This window comes from Argopecten irradians, chromosome 12 (genome assembly GCF_041381155.1).
Source record: "Argopecten irradians isolate NY chromosome 12, Ai_NY, whole genome shotgun sequence".
Taxonomy (NCBI): domain Eukaryota; kingdom Metazoa; phylum Mollusca; class Bivalvia; order Pectinida; family Pectinidae; genus Argopecten; species Argopecten irradians.
The window spans coordinates 34,159,026-34,178,764 of NC_091145.1; the positions used below are offsets into that span (position 1 = coordinate 34,159,026).

The window sequence follows — 19,739 nt, forward strand, 5'->3', positions numbered from 1 at the left end:
CAGTTTTAACTATTTATTTAAGTTTCTATTTATACACTTTTTTCAATGTGTGCAATTAAAATTAAAACTACAGCATACATATACTAGAAAGAACTGCTTCTGATACTTGCCTGACAAGTCTACGGTGATGTTGACAGCGTTCATCTGAAGACTGTTGGTCCTGATGTAGCCTTTACCATTCACTATAACTCGGACAGCTTCCACAGTGATCTGTGTGTCATTGGTCATCAACGGCTCAAACTTCCCGCCGGCTCGTACAGAAATGTTGGTGACAGAGAATGTTCCGAGTTGTGAACCCTCTGTGTTTACGTACGACCAGATGTACACCTCGCCTCGATCTTCTACTGCCAAGTCCTGTAATCCCTTCACTGTTCCGTTAATCTCAGACCAAACCTCACGGACTGTGATCTTCTCAGGAATCTCTATCACACTCAGTCTGGGTGAAAAAGATATATTTTAAAATTTTGACACAAAGGGACACCGCTGATATATATTGAACAAAGAAAAATACTTTTTATAACAACTTAGCTCAATGTGTATAAAAGATTCCAAGAATAAAGGTATAGTTTCAAACCGAAAAGAACAGACAGTAGGTAGATAGCGTAGGATCAATGTGCTCACCATACCATTTTGGAAAATTTAGCTGAAAACAATGCTTTGCACAACATATTGAAATTTAATTATTAGAGAAATTGTTAAAAGAGGTTAAAACACCTTCCTTATGGTACTATAATGGGATACACATTTACTGGCTAAGGTAGCTTATTTCAAAGTAATTTTAAATAAAAGGAGGATTACAAACCTGTAGGCCTGTAGGTTGAACGGTAAATATTCATTCAACTTCAAAAACTTGCAGGTCTGAAGCATACCACAGTGTAGGACGGCAGACCTGTCCCCAGTGATGATGTTAAGGTCCATCATTGCTGTAGCTGGAGGAACAGACTGAATAGCCACATGGGCGTTACCGCGGAGTGACATTGTATCAAACAGATAGTCTCCCTGGTCATGGTATAGCCACGTGATGCCGCCAGCTTCTGTACGGTCGGCATAGTTACCGTCGTTCAGGTTACGTCGGTCTCCCTGACTGAACTGGTAACCCCTTGGGTAGGCGTGACCATTGTTGTCAATAGACAGGGCACGATTGGTAACATTTCCGTACGTGGAGTCAAATGTTTCCACATACATGGTACCAGCTCCTCCGGTCTCAGCAGAACTTGTTCCTGAAACATCACAATTTAATGTTAGTTAGTTTATAAGGCTTAAATCAGAGTCACTTAAGAATGACCTTCACAGCATACAAATTAATTAATGATTTGGAATCCCTCTGATAAGTGATTCAAAGAAACATCTTCATTTTTCCTCTGTTTTTCCTTGAGTATTGTGACAGCCTGTTCAATTAAAGCAATGTATTAAAAATAGGATATACTACAATGTTTATTTACCATAATTGACCTTTTTTACTCTACATTTAAACATTATATACTGCACAAACCTCCATATGCATTCATGGTGATATTCATCTTAATGATGTTGCCGCTCTGAACAGAGATACGACCACCTCCGCCACCACCACCGTGAACGCTGTTATACGACAAACCATTGCCTCCATTGGCATTCATCATACCGTGACCAACGATTTCATCACAAACAATCCAGATACTTCCTCCGGCACCTCCACCTGATTTTACAGAAGACATTACAAGGGCATTTAATAAGAAAATAAAATATCACCATTTCTTGACTTTATGTTATTCAGAAATTTACTTCTACTTTTTGGACAAGTAAACTCATTCTAAGAAATACTTATTATCTTACATGGACTGGTCACAAGATTGTTAAGATTGTCTGGTTCTGGCATCTGTATAGACCATAGATTTCATTGAAAGATAGTTTACTGCTTAAATATTTCAGATCTAAAAAATGGCTTTGTTATTATTCTGCTTCTTGGACATTCAATTTTAACAGTCATCTAATTTTTTCTGTTCTAATTTTAAATTGGATACATGCGTGTAATGATACTTTGTAAATTAATTTCTTTGAATTATCAAATTTGTATGTACAGGTTTGTAATAATATCATGCAAAAATGGCAATTAGTATTCATACTTGAAAAAAGTTATTTATTTATTTATTTTTTACTTTCTCTGTATTGACACTTGATGTATACCTGTACAAATGAAGATTGAATGCGCATGAAATCAATTTTGTTAAGTATAATTGTATGTAATGTGTTTGGTTCATGACTCGCTTAGAAATTAAATACAGTGTATTTGAAACAATGGTGAAAAAGATAATAATAATAAAAAAAAAAATGCACTATGATGACACTGAAAGAAGAATATCTTTAGCAGATATGGAAAAAGTGAGACAATGGATATTTACAACAATTCAAAAAAAAATTACTCAAACGATATATAAATATTCACATTTTTTTTTTTTCTTTCCGCATTCTAAGCTTTCTCACTCATCTACAGTAGTCCTACTTGCCAGGCGCCCATGACCGTCTCGCTTGCCTCAGCATTCTCTCTATTCTCTAACTCCCTCTTCCTGTCTTTTCCGCCTGCTTCCCCCTCTCTCTTTTTCCTTTTTATTCACTCTAGCTGTCTTTTCCCTCTTACCCTCTCTCGTTCTGTTTTTTTTCTACCCTTCCCCCTATCGCTTTATGTATTTTCTCACCATCTCTCTGTATTTCTCTCTATCTTTCTGTATCTTCTCTCCACCCCCCCCTCTCTACGTTGCTCTTCACTCTCACTCCCCGCCTCTCTATCTCGATTCTCCTCTCTTTCTCTCTATCTCTGTCGGAAAAATTACTGTTAGAAACAATGAGACTTGTTATTGTGTAAGATATATAAAAGATATACACATGTTATATACCATTGTCGCATTGGGACCATATATGCATAGAGAATGACTTTTGTCCTGAGTGCAAAAAAAAAAAAAAAAAAAAAAAAAAAAAAAAAAAAAACTAATTTTAAATCTGGATAGCCTGAACCATTAGATGTTATTGACTAAAAAATCTCTTACCGCCTCCTAATCCAAAAGTACTGTGTGCCTCTTTTCCGTTGGAGCGTATTTCACCGTCAATATCAACATGTCGACTTTTCACATAGAGAAGTCCTCCACCTTCCCCGCCAATGTCACCAGTCACTATGTAGTTCCTCAGAGCATTGTCACCAAAGTACAGAGAATCTGTAATTGTAGTTACTTTGAGTCAGAATAAGATAACAAAAAAAAAATAAAATCTAACCACTGTAGCAATATATAGAAACAAAATTCAAAAAATGTTTTGCAAGAGTTTAAGGCATGATTTTTTAAGTATACAAATATTATAGTACTTTAAAGTTACTCTGCAAACATCTAAATTCACGAGCTTACAATTAACAACTAACAAGAATAGGCATCTTACTTCCATAGTACCCATGGCCACCAGCACTGCCATGTTGGTCGGGCGTGTATATGGAGTCGTGTCCCAGCCCTGTGGTACTCTGAGAGGAGCCGCGGCCACCACTGCCACCGTGACCGCCACCACTGCCACCAGAGGTAGAACCTATAAAGAACAGTCTGGGTTAGACAAAAGCTTGATTCCAGGGAAACCATCAACAGTCAAGGTCAAGACAAATGTTAAGGATTTTACAAATCATGGTCAGGGTCACAACCTTGTTCTAGGGTAATCATTACCACTAAATGTGTCCAAATTCTCACATGCAGTAAACTGAAATTGTATACAGTGGATATAATTTTCAACATGTCTTCATACTTGTTAATAAAACATACAATAGTGGCTATTTATACAGAACACTCAGAGATTTGTTTCCATTTTGTTGAGAACTGTATGATGAGCAGTGCTAACCTGTGCCGCCCCCTACTCCGTCCGATCTGCGCTGTCCAGCTCCTGACAAGTCAATCAGACCTCCGGAGTAAATAGCTAACAGATGATGGGATGTAAAGTTCACCCCAGTGTTGGCATTGAATTCTCCTCCACCATAGATCTACAAGGAGATTCACATAAGTAAACATAGTGTAAACAAACTATATTTCACAGCCAATAAATTGTGTGACTCTTTTTCAAAACAAGTTCCCGAGGATTCACATTAACAAATTTAAAGATTTTATGGAATTCCTATCAATATAAATGATATATTTTTAGTTATTACTTTTTAAAATTGTGATACATACGCACTAGCTTAAATCAGGATAACAAATTCACAACAGAATTATGCTAGCTGGATAACAATGTCAGTTACCAATAATGTTTTCTGCAAAAAGATAATTTTACATTCATCACAGTTAAAAGGATGACAAAGATAATACTTCTGATACCGTACATTTTACTCACCGTGACATTTGTAATGAAGACATTGAACATGTCGGTCTCGTTGTAAGACTGATACCGTACATTATACTCACAGTGACATTTGTAATGAAGACATTGAACATGTCGGTCTCGTTGTAAGACTGATACCGCACATTATACTCACCGTGACATTTGTAATGAAGACATTGAGCATGTCGGTCTCGTTTTAAGACTGATACCGCACATTATACTCACCGTGACATTTGTAATGAAGACATTGAACATGTCGGTCTCGTTGTAAGACTGATACCGCACATTATACTCACCGTGACATTTGTAATGAAGACATTGAGCATGTCGGTCTCATTTTAAGACTGATACCGCACATTATACTCACCGTGACATTTGTAATGAAGACATTGAACATGTCGGTCTCGTTGTAAGACTGCATGGCAAACGTTCCTTTATCCTGGACATGGAGTGTGTTGGCCGATATATGAGCCGGAGTGGACACACCAATACTGCCATTACTGTCTACTCGGACAGATCCGCCATCAAACACAAAGATGTCCTCCATACCGTGTACCTGTGGCAGTACAGTTAGAATCATCCAGTACAGACGATGTCAAAAATAATATACAGGAAATTAGTCAATGTCTTTGTAGTCAGAATGACTTAATTAATAATTACTCTGACATTAAATCTCTTAATGTACTGATTTTAGCGGTAGTTTAATTTTAGTGCTATTGCGCTGTCTAAGAAACGATAATTCATGTCCAATGCTAAATTTTGTAAAATGGTATTTACAATATTGACCCAACAAATTGCATTAATCTGTATCCGTGCTAATAAATCATATTAATTTACAGCTTTTTACATTTGCACTAAATTGGGTACATTAACAGTATACAAATATTTTGAATTTAAAATTAAAATTTGAAAGAATCTGTCAGTAATTCTCTTACCTCCCCTGATGTATGGAGATGTGTCTTGTAGAAAAACGCTCGAGGAGGAAACTCTGCATAGCCAGTCTCATAAATGTGGGTGTTAAACGGAATGTCCGAGTCTGATTTATTGACAAGCATTCGCTGATTGAAGCCAACATGGATATAACCTGCATTATAGTGGATATAAAACAATGTTCATTAATTAATAAATAACTCATTTATTTGTAAATACAAATACATAGCATCTGTTCATCTTGCCCAGAAACATTTTTGATGGTATCATGCACATTTCATATGCATTGTATAAATTCTAAATGCATCATTTAAATTTTGCATGCAATTATATAAATTTTGCATGCATAATATAGATTCTGCATATATGAATTTTTCATGCATTATTTCAATTTTACATGTATTATACATAAATTTTGCATGCATAATATAAATTGTTCATGCATTCTATAAATTTTACATGCATCACATAATACTTTCATGGATTACATAAATTATCTTTCATGCATTAGATAAGTAGAAGATTAATCTTACTAGTAAAGACCTTACCATTATGATGGTTATTCCATCAATCTTACCTGTTTTATCGCCTTCAAACTCCCCGATATCCAGAGAAATAGCCGAGGTAATTGGATCAGGCATGAAAGCTAGATGAGCATTGCCCATTAGCTGGACTGTGTCGAACAAGAAGTTTCCATTGGTGCCTTGGTAAGAATCGGTAAATATCCAGGTGGCAGCACCGTTCAGATCCAGGTGATCATATCTGTCAAATTGAATACATTACACATCAAAAAGTATCCTGAATGTCAAAATTACCACAAGGCTTGCTTGCATTTCTCTGTACCATTTGTAAAATATCTTAAGTGAAATTTCAACAATTTAAGTACATACCTAGCAAAGTAATACAATAAAAATAATATAATTTCACAAATACAAGTTTTATATCAACATTTATATCATAATTAAAATTCCACATATCCTACAAAATCATGTAACAGGTATAAAGAGTAAAATGTGAAATCATATACCTTCCTACAATCCAACAAATATACATCACAACCCTCGTACAGCAGTAAAATGTGAAAGTATATACCTTCCTACAATCCAACAAACATACAACACAACCCTCGTACAGCAGTAAAATGTAAAAGTATATACCTCCCTACAATCCAACAAACATACAACACAACCCTCGTACAGCAGTAAAATGTGAAAGTATATACCTTCCTACAATCCAACAAACATACAACACAACCCTCGTACAGCAGTAAAATGTGAAAGTATATACCTTCCTACAATCCAACAAACATACAACACAACCCTCGTACAGCAGTAAAATGTGAAAGTATATACCTCCCTACAATCCAACAAACATACAATACAACCCTCGTACAGCAGTAAAATGTGAAAGCATACCTCCCTACAATCCAACAAACATACAACACAACCCTCGTACAGCAGTAAAATGTGAAAGTATACCTCCCTACAATCCAACAAACATACAACACAACCCTTGTACAGCAGTAAAATGTGAAAGCATATACCTCTCTACAATCCAACAAACATACAACACAACTCTTGTACAGCAGGAAAGCTCATAGAATGCTTTCTAAAGGTACTGAATACTAACCTATCTGTTAACTGTTGTCCATCCACAAAGATTTCGATCTCGGTCATACCAGCATAAGAATCACACCGTCCCGTGTTGGTGCCAGTTACTTCCACTGTAAACTTGGTGGCCGTCCTCATCAGGGGTAACACCAGGTAGGAGCCTTGTATGACTGGGGTCCTCAGACTTACGTAGGTTGTAGTTACTGGGAAGGTGTTCCCAGAAACATCGTAACCCGTCACCTGTTTATTACAGAACACTTATGAATAGGCTATCTATCAAGTAAGGAAAGATTTTAATAATATATTGAGTGCTGCAATATTCCAGAAAGAACACGAAGCTGGCATTCAAAGACTGATTTTCCTTAATTCCTATTAAAATTACTCTGGTCCAGCCTGCCTAGCCTCTTGGACCGTGTTAAACGAAAGCACCCTATATCTATACTTATCACAGACAATTGTGTCTTTGCATATTACAGAGTAAGCTCTCTTGCAAGTAGGTATCCAGTGACACGTCATGATTTTGTGAGCGTTGTTTTCTCTGTAAAGTATGACGATCCCCTCGCAAATACATGACATCATAATCAATACCTACCCACAAAGGAGGTAACTGTACTATACAAAGACAGAATACCCATCAATGACAATATGTATACTCACCCTGAATCGTGACGGGAAGGAGCTATGAGGAAAGATTTTTAGGTGGTTAACAAACTGAGCACTATTCAGAGTGATGGTCAGTGTAAACGAGCCCGACTGGGCCACGTAACTTTGGTAACGGCTGTTGGACAGCGTCTGGTCAAACAGGTTCATGAGAGAGTAAGATGTGGCGTCATTGGAGTAGTAACAATAAGAACCGTGAGAGCTCCAGTAATACGAGTGATAGTTAAATGTGGACGCAGATGATGATACAGTGTGGCCACCAACAGATGTGTAAGTGGAGCTTTTCGAGTAGGTACCTGTAGAAATAGAACAAAGGTCAATAAAATCAATCAAGCAAATAATAAAATAAATTAGTAAGACATGAACACCTGCGCCTTCGTCTGAAATCTGGACCAGACTGGACTCAACAAGACACATACAGACCTTGAAAACATTATAGCTAAATTAGTAAGAGATGAACACCTGTGCCTTCGTCTGAAATCTGGACCAGACTGGACTCAACAAGACACATACAGACCTTGAAAACATTATAGCTCCCTAAGTTCATGGTAGGGGCGTCAAATGTACATAGTTCATTATCAAGAGTTGTTTTTATCAATAACAATAATATTCTTCTGGATTTTTCATTTGTAAGTTGTTTAATAAACTTTTCATTTGTAAGGTGTTTTAAAGTATTAAAGATGAGAGTGATTTACAAGATGCATACCCTATTAAATGTTATGTAAGGTTAAATTTTGTCATTCTATCAATGTCTGCTCTACAGATTTTAGTATTAAAATGAATTTGAATCACGATAAAGGTTCCTACCAGAATAGCTAAGATCAAGTCGCTGTCCTTCGTTTTTGATACTGGTATCCTCCTGTACTTGTGACTGTCCTGCATTGTCCACTCGGAGGGTTGTGTGGCCTGAGGTTGTATTCTGGATGAGAACAGTCCCTGAGGCACCAGCCTCTGATCCAGAGCCAGCGTTACATGATCCACCCTGTACCTCGTAATATCCTCGGTACGGAGGCATGTTGTAACTGGACGCGTGGTACAGAGCTATCCTTCCCCCTGATCCACAGCCGCCTTTGGTCTTGTCTGCCTGACCACCTTTAGACATAATCTTTCCAGTGTGGCTTCCTGTTGAGGAAAGATGTTTTGAATCAGTCTAATATAAAAATTATAGAATTCTGTAAACCAACCTTTTGCAGGCACTAAATTTCGTAATTTTCATTTCAAAAGAAGTTCGCAAAGATTAACATTTGCAGATTTAAAAATTGAATTTATCAAATGATGTATGTGTAACAGGGTGCAGGATTTACAATAAATTTATTAACTGCCTCTGCCAGGGATCGAACTCAGGACCTCTGGATTACTAGTCTGACGCTCAACCGATCAAGCTAAAGAGAAGTTCTCTCTAGCTGAGCAATATATTGCGGCTAGTATTGACCAGGGTTACATACTACCCCTCTAGGATTCAACTCGTCCTCGAGTTTCCAGGGGTCACAACGATTCCTTCGCAGGTATCGTGAAGTATCATTCCCGAGTCCCTACATGGGCGCCAATGTAACAGGGTGCAGGATTTACAATAAATTTATTACCTGCCTCTGCAAGGGATCGAACTCGGGGCCTCTGGATTACTAGTCTGACGCTCAACCGATCGAGCTAAAGAGAAGTTCTCTCTAGCCGAGCGATAAATTGCGGCTAGTATTGACCAGGGTTACATATGTATTTTTTCATGGCGACAAACTTTCATGAATTTACCCTGATTTCGAAATTCGCAAAAAAAACAAAAATAGCACACGAAAGAAAGTTGGATTATAGTACATGTATGTCCATTATCTAGAGTTTCCTGATTTCCGTAAACAACAAAATCTTAAAACAGGATAAAACCCTAAATATACTCCTTAAACTACTAGCGATCAGTGTAATTAATTCCAACACACTGAGTAAGATAAATATTTAATTTAAGTCAGTTGTCAATTTCATTTTCATCTAAATAATGAATCAAGAGACATATGAAAGCACTGTGAATATTTTACACTAGTTTTTGTTATGTGAGATTTTATGTAAAGTCCATGCAGTTGTGATTTTACCTGTAAAGTTGACAGTGTTTAAGAGGAGTAATTTACCTGTAAAGTTGACAATGTTGATGAGGAGAGAATTTACCTGTAAAGTTGGTCATGTTGATGATGAGAGAATTTACTTGTAAAATTGAAAGTGTTGAGGAGGAGAGAATTTACCTGTAAAGTTGACAATGTTGAGGAGGAGATTTTACCTAAAAGTTGACCATGTTGATGCGGAGAGAATTTACCTGTAAAGTTGACAATATTGATGTGTAATTTACCTGTAAAGTTGACCATATTGATGAGTAATTTACCTGTAAAATTGACAATATTGATGAGTAATTTACCTGTAAAGTTGACGGTGTTGATGAGGATACTGCCCCCACTACCACCACTGGAAAGGTCCGAGGGATTTCCTGACACGTCCTCACTGTTAGCCATGATGTATCCCTCTACTGCCAGGGTATGGGACACCTCGATCTCCAGACGACCTCCACCTGTCAGCAAGTGATACTCTCATAAGGATTTTATCAATTTTAAATTAATAAATTCTTTAAAGTTGTTAAAATTCCTTAATTTGTAATAAAGTCACAAAAATCTGGAGGGTCTCTAGTACCTTTTTTATTCAACTTCACACTGAAGGAGATCTTACAATTTATATCAATTAATGCTAATTAACAATTAATTAGAACTAATTTTTTTAAAAATTTCCCCAGATGCACGTATTCTCCTTCCCACACACCTGAGCCTCCATTGTTCCCAGCTCCTCCACTGCCGAACTCAAGGGGCTGGTAAAGACTTCCATATGGATCGTTACGTTTCAGTCGACAGGCCATGTAATTGTCACATGCTCCGCGGCCACCCAAGCCACCGTGAGATGCTCCACTGGATCCTAGTCTGTGTGCCACACCCATACCTGAAGCAGCGGATACAGTTACACATGTCATTTTGAAAAAAAATTGACACAACATTAATTAGTCTATAGAATATAAAATCATTCCACTGTAAAATCTGCTAAAAATAGTTTTGAATTTGTGAAATAAAAATTAGATGACATTGAAAACATTTCTAAAATTTTTTAGCAATTGATACATTACTTTTGTTTCATGCATGCATTTAAATTATAATACCATAATGTCAATAATGTTTGTGGGTCAAAATTTCTGACTAAATATGAGTGTTATAATTAGTTTTAAATGTTATATAACTATGATATAAATACAAGGTAGAACTACATATAACCTACTCACCTGGTCCTTGATCCGGGGAGTTACCACCATTACTGACAGAAACATTACCGCCATCATCGATGAGGAAGTCCTCGGCTTTTATCTTCATATAGCTTCCCTCTATTGCACCTCCTCCCTCCACCTGGACAAAGTTAAACACCAAGTCGTACCGGTCAGTGTTGGCCCGAGGATTGGAGCAGTTGACCAGTGACCTAGCCTTTATTATAGTGGTACCGTTGATGTGGTACTGACGGGCAGCTCTACTGTTGGTGGAGCCGGTCAGCTGAAGGAGGAGTTTAGCCTCTGCGATCATTGTCAGATTGATCACATGGTCCATGGTGCCTTCAAGATGGATAAAAACATCCTCAACATTGGTGTCAGGGGCAAGTCCCAAGTACCCATGTTCATAGACATAAGAGTTAAACGGTGTGTCTACAAATTGGCGTTGGAGATCCATGACTTGGTGAGGACCAACATGGATTGTTCCAGTTCTGTCCCCGATCATATTGAGGAAGTGAAGATTAGCCCCATTAGACACAGGTTCTGGTAAAATGGCCAGATTAGCAGCTCCGTAGATGTTCAGTTCATCAAAACGATAATCAAAGTTACCGTGAGCCAAGGAATGTGTTCCGGCACTGGGCATGATCCATGCTTTACAACTGTCCTCGCTGATGTCGTTATAATCATTGATGTAGTCACTTTTCTTGCTGCTGAGTTTGTCATTATTGACGTACAGAGTTATATGTCCGTGGACCTGATGGTACAGCAAAGTGGTACCTGGACCTCCGTGGTTAGCACTGGAGGACGATGTCACTTCACCACCATGGTTGTTATAGGAACCTAGATATGTATCATTGACGGTGAAGTAAATGGCAATCCTACCGCCAGATCCAGCTCCACCAGTACCACTACCAGGGTAGGAATCTCCTCCATTAGCTGTGATGTTACCTAGACCTCTAAACAGATAGCAGTACATCCAGATACTTCCTCCTGCTCCCCCTCCATCCTGGACAGCACCAGCAGCTCCGCCGTTCACCCTCATCTCACCGTCTATCTCGATACGATTGGTGATATTAAGCCACAGCAGCCCTCCTCCAGCTCCACCATTGGTACCACCTCCAGCACTGCCCATGGCGTACGGCTGGTACAGATGTCCGTAAGGTTGTCCGGTCCGGGCGGTGCCAGCACCATACCCTGCTGTCCCACCATGACCACCACCAGAACCTCCACTACTACTAGCCACACCTTTACCAATGTTGTAGTCAGCTGTAGTAGCATCTGATGGTCTGTATCCACTGCCATCAGCATGTAAGGTACCGCCATCATCAATGGTAAAGTTATACGCCAGAATGGTAATATTTGTACCCTTCATTGTACCCCCACCTTCAATGTACATACTTTTGTGAACTGTTAAAATGATGCCAGGCTCAGAGACAGGGTCCATGATAGATTCAATAAGAGAATCGTCCTGGATTCTCACAAACTGAAACTCATATTCATCAGATGGTTTCTGGTCTGTATGGCCTCTGTGCAGGAGCGTCAGCTCTCCTCGTTGATGCATGGTTACATTCTCAATGTTAGCCAGGGTACCTTGCAGCCATATATGTACATCATGTATGATGGTGAAATTACCAAGACCAAGGTAAGCATCAGGGTACACTCGAGCATTAAATGGCAGATCGATCTCATACCTGAGTAGGTCCATCTCCTGGTTCTCACCCAAATGCACTGTTCCTGTCCTATCACCAATCATATACAGGAAGAAAATATCTATTTTCTGCCCGACTGGATCAGTCAAAAACGCTAGATGTGCATCTCCATATATCTGTAACTCTTCAAAGTGGTATTCGTTATTACTATTGGCAAACGAATGGCCACCTGACTCCTGGTCAATCCAGGTACGACAGAAGTCTGTAGTTAGAGCTGAGTAGTCAGCGATGACATTATCATCGTTACACTTCTGACCGCCGTTATCGATCAGTAAAGTACGGTGGTCCTCCAGCATGTGATATATAAACACTGTCCCAGCTCCTCCATTCTGTGAGTAGACCTCATTACCAGCAGGACCTCCATGGGCTTCGTAGCTGAAGCTCATCATTGTTAGGTTGACCTTGAAGTAGATGGCGATACGACCTCCAGCACCACCTCCACCACTGTTTCCACCACTCTGTGACCCTTGACCTCCGTGTGCGGTGATTTTACCAAAGCCTCTGATGATGTTACAAAACATCCAAATACTGCCTCCACTCCCACCGCCACCACCATTAGTATCGGCATCAGCACCATTGGCTGTGACCTCTCCATCAATGTCGATCATTTTTGTCACATTCATCCAGATAACTCCGCCTCCAATGCCACCGCGATGACCACTTGGGCCGGGTCCACCTGAACTTCCAATGGCCTCTGGTTCATACATATTACCGTAGGGAGTGCCTGTAGTTTGTCCGGATCTGCTTCCTTTACCCGGGGTACCACCATGTCCTCCTCCTACTCCTATACCTGAAGGACGGCCTACGTTAACCAGCCTACCACCATACGACTGTGAACCGTGGCTGGCCTGCGAGTGCTGTCCGTGATATCCAAGTCCATGTGTAGAGATCTTACCTCCCCCATCTACTGTAATGTTTTCAGTGTTAAAAGTTAGATATGTTCCGTGAAGTATACCGCCTCCTTCAACACTTATAGATCTGGTGTCAAACTCAATCCCAGGGTCAGTGATCGGATCTGTAGTGGCATTTAATACACCAAGGTCCTGAATTCTTACAAACTGGAATTCATATTTACTAACAGAAGCATTAACGGTTCTGCCTCCATCCTTTAGCCACAGGTATCCACCATGATGGATCGTCACATTGTCGATATTAGCCAGAATACCACTCAGATGTATCTCCACGCCATGTACATAGGTCATTGGTGCCAGACCTAGGTACGCTCCGTTGTACACGTAACAATTGAATGGGAGGTCTATCTCCTCTCGGTTCAGGTCCATCACTTGTCCACCTCCCAGATGTACGGCACCAGTACGGTCTCCTATCATGTATTTAAAGAACACGGTCATGTTGTAATTATCAGTAGTATAGGTGTTCAGGTTCACAGATCCCAGTCCCGGATTAAATACCACAGATGATGGATTAGTTTGGGGTGGGTACAATGCCATATCACCATTGCCATAGATCTGCAGCTCCTCGAAGGTGTATCTGTAGGCTCCTCCTGCAAAGTCATGGTCTCCAGAGAGTGGCAGAATCCAGGCCCTACCACCATCTTTTGTTGTGTCTGTCCAGTCAATGGTTAAGCTTCTTGGTCTTGGAGCTCCATTATTATCAATGATGAGAGTTCGGTGTTCATAACCTTCATGGAAGACAAATATTGTGCCCGGTCCTCCAGCCTCACACTCGGAGCAAACTCTGCCAGCCAGGCCACCATTAGCAAGGAAGCGGAACTCATTATAGGTAGAGTTGACGTGGAAATACATAGCAATACGACCTCCAGCGCCACCACCTCCCGCCCGATGACCAACCGTGTAGTAGTAGTAGGTGGAGCCCTGACCACCAGCAGCCACAACATTACCAAAGCCAGTGATACGATAGGTATGGATAAGTATGGAGCCACCACTACCCCCACCACTGACAGAGGAGCCGGATGTGGACCCATCTCCACCATTAGAGGACACAGTACCATCTATCCAGAGAGTATCCGTGACATTGAACCAAAGTCGTCCACCTCCTTGGCCGCCGAGTACACCTCCTCCACAGCTGCCAGGCAGACCTGGTTCATACACATCGTCATAGGCTTCCCCACCTCCCTGGGAAGAACCTGTCAAAATACAAAACAATACAAACTCAGTGTTTGTTTGATTATAATTCATCTGAGTTACTCATGTTTATGATTAAAGAGGTCAGAATATGGTATTGTATAGTATTTGAATATACTTCTATCACCGCAGGTATATAGAAAACTGACATGAGACACCATGGTTAAATTATGTATAAAAACTTTGAAGTGTTTACAATTATGCCACTGTAATCACCTGATAAGTTAATTCGGCATCTAAATAAGCATAATTTTTTATTAAATGAAACAAAAAGCCTCAACAGTTTATCTATTGAATAGCAGTTTAAAGCTGCCAGCAGTGCATCCAGTAGACCCCTAAGAGTATGTTTCTGACTCCCAAAAAACAAGTTTGACTCTTTGGTTTGAAGCACAGTTTAAACCTTCAGATTTCTGAGAAATAACTATTTGACTTCTGAAACTCAAAAGTCAACTAAATGCCCTTAGCCTAACTCAATTTGCCCTCTTCTACTTCTAGAATATAACTTTCAGGCACTTGATTTGTAGCTCCTCTGTTTCTAGAAGCTCTGCTTATGAGGTGGACTATCTTCTGAGAGGACTTCACATCTATGAAGAGTTGAGCTCTAGACAGTGTAGTAATAACTTACCTTCAGCCCTTCCTCCACTGCCACCATGACCAGCACCACTCGCTCTGTACGAGTCTGTGATTCCACGGCCCGGGTTGATTATACCATTGGTTCCTACACGATTATTACCACCACTGTCTGTACTGTAACCATTAGCCATCTCATACCCAAGTTCATCTGCACTCAACACACCACCCGCATCAACAGTGATGTTTGTAGAGAAGTACGATACCGACGTCCCTCTAACAAGACCGCCGCCATCAATCTGTAGGTCAATCGTGGTGAAGTTGATGCCGATTTGGTGCACGATGTCGGTGATCATATGGATAAACCCATTAGCTTTGACATGGACCCACTTATAGACGTAGTTACTTGGATCACTTCCGCTTGTCCTGCCCTCACGATACAGATATAACTTTCCATCGTTATAGATCGTCAGATTTTGGACATGTGACATTGTGCCGTTCATGTATATTTCGATACCGTGGATATGTGTGTCCGGAGCTAAGCCAAGGTGACCACCATTATAGATATGTGCGCTGAATGGAAGATCAATTTTTTGTCTTTCCAAATCCATCTCCTGCTGATCTCCGATATGTAGTACTCCAGTTCTGTCTCCGATCATGTTATCAAAGTCGATGGTGGCCCGAGTGTTCACGGGATTGGTGAGGATAGCAAGGTGTGCTGTCCCATAAATCTGTAGCTCGTTGAAGTGGAAGGCTGAGTTGGATGCTGTGAAGAAAATGTTAAAAGTTAAATTACCTTGGTCATATGACATTTCCTCTATTCTTTACAAAGTGTTGTAACATTACTAATTTTAATAAAATTGTTTGATATTTTGTTTCATGTACATTTTGTAATATTCTCTATAAGATTGTATACTACATTCTTTGAAAGGTGCGTGATTATAAAGTTCAAATTTCAAGGTAACATCAATGCAAAAAAATACATCTTTAATGGAAATTTTATTTAAATTTAACCACAACCAATTCTTAATTATGAACTTTTTTAGTCCATGATAGTTAAAATTGAAGTCTGATTTTGATAATTCTAACAATCCTGAACATCAGACACTTTGAAATTTTAACTGTGACAGCGTAGTTTTACAAAATAGAATGATGTCAAAGTATTTAATTTCCTCAATATAATGATGATAAGTCATGTACAATATGATTTATGTCTGGTCTACACACCAAATCTGTGGTTGCCATGTTCAGGTAAGAACCAGGCGCGGCCCTCATCCTCAGTCAGGTCGGTGTAGTCGGCAATGGCATCACTTTTGGACGGTCCTCTGTTGTTGTTATTCAACAGCAAAGTCGTGTGATTGTGAACTGAAAGAAAATTATATCAAGACATTTAAAACTTACTTTTGTCATTCAATGATACTGATTAGGTTGTTACAAACTGATACTGACAAAGTTTCCAAAATAAATTCAAACTTGATCTTCAGTATCAAATAATGTTTTGATATATATCTTCTTTCCGTAAGAATCTGTTCACTGATTTCATGTTACATTTCTGAACTTACAATCTTGAGTTATTGCATCAATTCTTTGAATTTGATTTCATACTTCAAAATATATGTTCAGTAGTTTCATAATTATGCTATCTTAGAAGCACAAATGTTGTGTGATTAAAATTTATTAATCAATGAATAAAAAGTGTGTTTACCTGTATGGAAGAAGAAGATAGTGCCTGGACTACCATTGCCTACACTGTTACCACCCAGACCACCATATGCATCAAACTTGCCCATGAAAGTCTTATTCTGGGCTAAATATACTGCTACACGACCCCCTGATCCTCCGCCGCCAGTGTAGGAGGAGTAAACATCACCATCGCCACCAATTACCTGGAACTTTCCAAAGCCCTGAAAAACACCAATAACAAATTAGTCAAACATCTAAGCTAGCAGGACCATGATACACACTTCTGAAATATCCGAGAATTTGAGAAATTATTAACTTGAAGTGAAAAATTTGGTCTAGATCAAATAAAAGACTCCAAATTAAGCAGGGGTTTCAAATGAAGTAAAAATAGATGAAGTGTAGTTCTTTTTAAGCATATAAGTTTTATTTTACATGATTTATTTTTGACAAAGGTGTCTTCATTAGAATTCATTCTGTTGGTATCTGTAACTGTCAAACCTGCCTTTATTACCACCTCCTTGTTAGAGCCCCAAATATTCAATTTTTCTTAATTTCGCCTGAGTATAAAAACCACCTGCCTATAAAGACCATTTTTTCTTCCTCCCTTGGTCTCTATAGATCGATTTTGGCTATATACTGTTGAGTTGTTACCTTGATATTGTTGACGTCTATGTACAGAGAACCACCACTACCACCACCGCCAGCATACGTGGTGGCCGTCTCCCCGTTACAGCTGATAGTGCCATCGTTCTGTAGCGTGGTGTTCACACGTAAATACACAGCCCCGCCACCACGGCCTCCGGTCGTGCCACTGTATCCTGATCCACCACGACATCCGAGGTCAGTTGGTTCAAACAACGACCCGTACGGCAAGCCAACCCGAGCTTGGTTCTTTCCATGGCCTCCTGAACCACCATGTCCAGCACCTGTAGGGTGAAATTCATCTCTGTATTGGCATTTTTTATACTTTATATGCAGTTTAATTTCCAATGACTTAAGATACATTTGTTACAGAAGCTTTTGCTTTACCAGGTAATATTGCGAAAATATTTCAAATATTAGTCCAAAGTTCCAAAGTATAACCTGATTACTGGTGACTTAATCAGAATATGTGTTTACCTGATCCTCCATATGCTTGGTAACCTTGACCTACAGAACAGGACTTGGTGTGAAGGTCACCAGTCACCTCCCCAAGGTCATCCACAATCATGGTGTCAGCATCAATGTTGACTTTAACAGCGTGTAAATGACCACCGCCTTTTACCCAGAGCTTGTTGGCCTGAAAATAATCAAAATGAACATAATTTGGAATCAGATAGAATTACAGCTGTATCTCAATAATCAAACATCAGAGCCCTTAACACAAAATACATCTGTAGCATGTATTATAACAAATAGGACTACACATAGAAAGAACCATACCTAAACACACTGCTATAGAAACATAACATTTTAAATAAATTATCAATAAACTTACGACGATGTTGAGTTGACTCTGGTCATTGGTGAGGTCATCGGTGACTGTGACCTCACCATCAGCGGTCACTGTGAGGGAGTTAAATGTATAGGTACCGATGGTGCCAGGCTGGGTGGTCGCTGTACGTGTTGTACCAGTCCCTCCGAGTTTTAACTTACAGCCACGACTGACTGTTACATCCTCTACACCCAGGATACCCCTGTCATGTACAGTAATTTGAATTTGAATAAAATACCTACATTATATGACGGTTATTTACTTATTTAAGGAAACAATATCAGAGAACTATGGGTTTCCAAACAACTTGTGTGGCAAGGCAGTTATCAACATCAAATTCATTCATAATAAATTTAGAATTCAGATATTTGTGAAAAATGTTGAAAATAATCCAGGTATATTTCAAAAAAAATATTAAATGTACACAATTGCATTTTTAAGCAATCAATATCTGAATACCTGTACAATAATTTTTATCTGTTTTTTTATATATGCCAACCTTTCGATGCTTAATCAACTAATTGGCATATGACTTACCAGACAATAATGTTGATATCATAACATTGGAAGGATGGAGGAAGAATGAGTGTACCTCCCTCATACACATAAACATTGACCAGGAATTCGCCGTCGTTAGCATGATCGACCACCAAGACCTGGTCCGGACCAATATGTACAGTCCCAGTGTTGTCTCCAACATACTTCAGGGAGGAAAACTCAACAGGACTGAAAATCAAACAAAAATGTCCGTAATAATCTGTTTTATATTGATGATATATATATACTTTGTATGATAATTTCAAACTGAACCTCAGAGGGATGAATGACCCTTGGAGCTAGAATGTTGTAATCAGAGGGATGAATGACCCTTTGAGCTAGAATGTTGTGAGTGTATAAAAAAATAAAATTGACTTAATACGTACTAGCTCTGAACCAGAGTCTTGATGAATGAATAGTAAGTGGTTATAGGTAATAAAAAATAAGGACCAACTAATAGCTGGGTAGAAACAGAACAAAACAACAGCTTCCTTATATGTAGGGAGTACAAAGAGTTAATGAATAGAAGAACATATATTGTGAAAGAAATTGGCATATGAATGGTTTTATGATATGTTGGTAGCCAAACAAATGTCAGAAAGAATGACTTACTATATAATATCTGGGAGGATAGCGAGGTGGGCATTGCGTATGAGAGTCATCCTATCAAACTTCTCTGTGGTGTTAAGCCAAGTTCGTCCAGCGTCACGGCTGTATACAGCTGAGGTATAGGTGTTGGTGATAGTTGAGGTAGAGGGTGTGTAGTCGTTGTTGTCTATAAACAGAGTGGTATTCCCAGAACTCATCAGAGTATCCTACAAAAGAAAATTCCCTTATACATATCCAGGGCAAATAATTCTTCAT

The 19,739-nt window shown here is 39.2% G+C and overlaps 1 protein-coding gene across 3 annotated transcripts in view; it reads right to left on the bottom strand.

Moving 5' to 3' along the window:
- Positions 1 to 19,739, bottom strand: part of LOC138304713 (uncharacterized) — a 141,320-nt gene that overhangs the window by 84,911 nt on the left and 36,670 nt on the right. For 2 of the 3 annotated variants that reach the window (XM_069244951.1, XM_069244950.1), the window contains exons 19-41: positions 19,488 to 19,690; positions 18,876 to 19,064; positions 18,342 to 18,540; positions 17,984 to 18,143; positions 17,516 to 17,790; positions 16,887 to 17,085; positions 16,409 to 16,546; positions 15,237 to 15,947; positions 10,822 to 14,613; positions 10,314 to 10,487; positions 9,919 to 10,068; positions 8,331 to 8,645; positions 7,521 to 7,819; positions 6,883 to 7,103; positions 5,831 to 6,015; positions 5,259 to 5,407; positions 4,691 to 4,879; positions 3,850 to 3,988; positions 3,406 to 3,546; positions 3,024 to 3,188; positions 1,493 to 1,678; positions 803 to 1,220; positions 111 to 436 (exon numbers count right to left, since the gene is read on the bottom strand). In XM_069244951.1, coding sequence (XP_069101052.1) covers positions 111 to 436; positions 803 to 1,220; positions 1,493 to 1,678; positions 3,024 to 3,188; positions 3,406 to 3,546; positions 3,850 to 3,988; positions 4,691 to 4,879; positions 5,259 to 5,407; positions 5,831 to 6,015; positions 6,883 to 7,103; positions 7,521 to 7,819; positions 8,331 to 8,645; positions 9,919 to 10,068; positions 10,314 to 10,487; positions 10,822 to 14,613; positions 15,237 to 15,947; positions 16,409 to 16,546; positions 16,887 to 17,085; positions 17,516 to 17,790; positions 17,984 to 18,143; positions 18,342 to 18,540; positions 18,876 to 19,064; positions 19,488 to 19,690 — 8,923 coding nt within the window. Of the gene's footprint in view, positions 1 to 110; positions 437 to 802; positions 1,221 to 1,492; positions 1,679 to 3,023; positions 3,189 to 3,405; positions 3,547 to 3,849; positions 3,989 to 4,335; positions 4,377 to 4,690; positions 4,880 to 5,258; positions 5,408 to 5,830; positions 6,016 to 6,882; positions 7,104 to 7,520; positions 7,820 to 8,330; positions 8,646 to 9,918; positions 10,069 to 10,313; positions 10,488 to 10,821; positions 14,614 to 15,236; positions 15,948 to 16,408; positions 16,547 to 16,886; positions 17,086 to 17,515; positions 17,791 to 17,983; positions 18,144 to 18,341; positions 18,541 to 18,875; positions 19,065 to 19,487; positions 19,691 to 19,739 lie in introns of those variants that run through there. The other variant, XM_069244952.1, reaches the window with a different exon arrangement.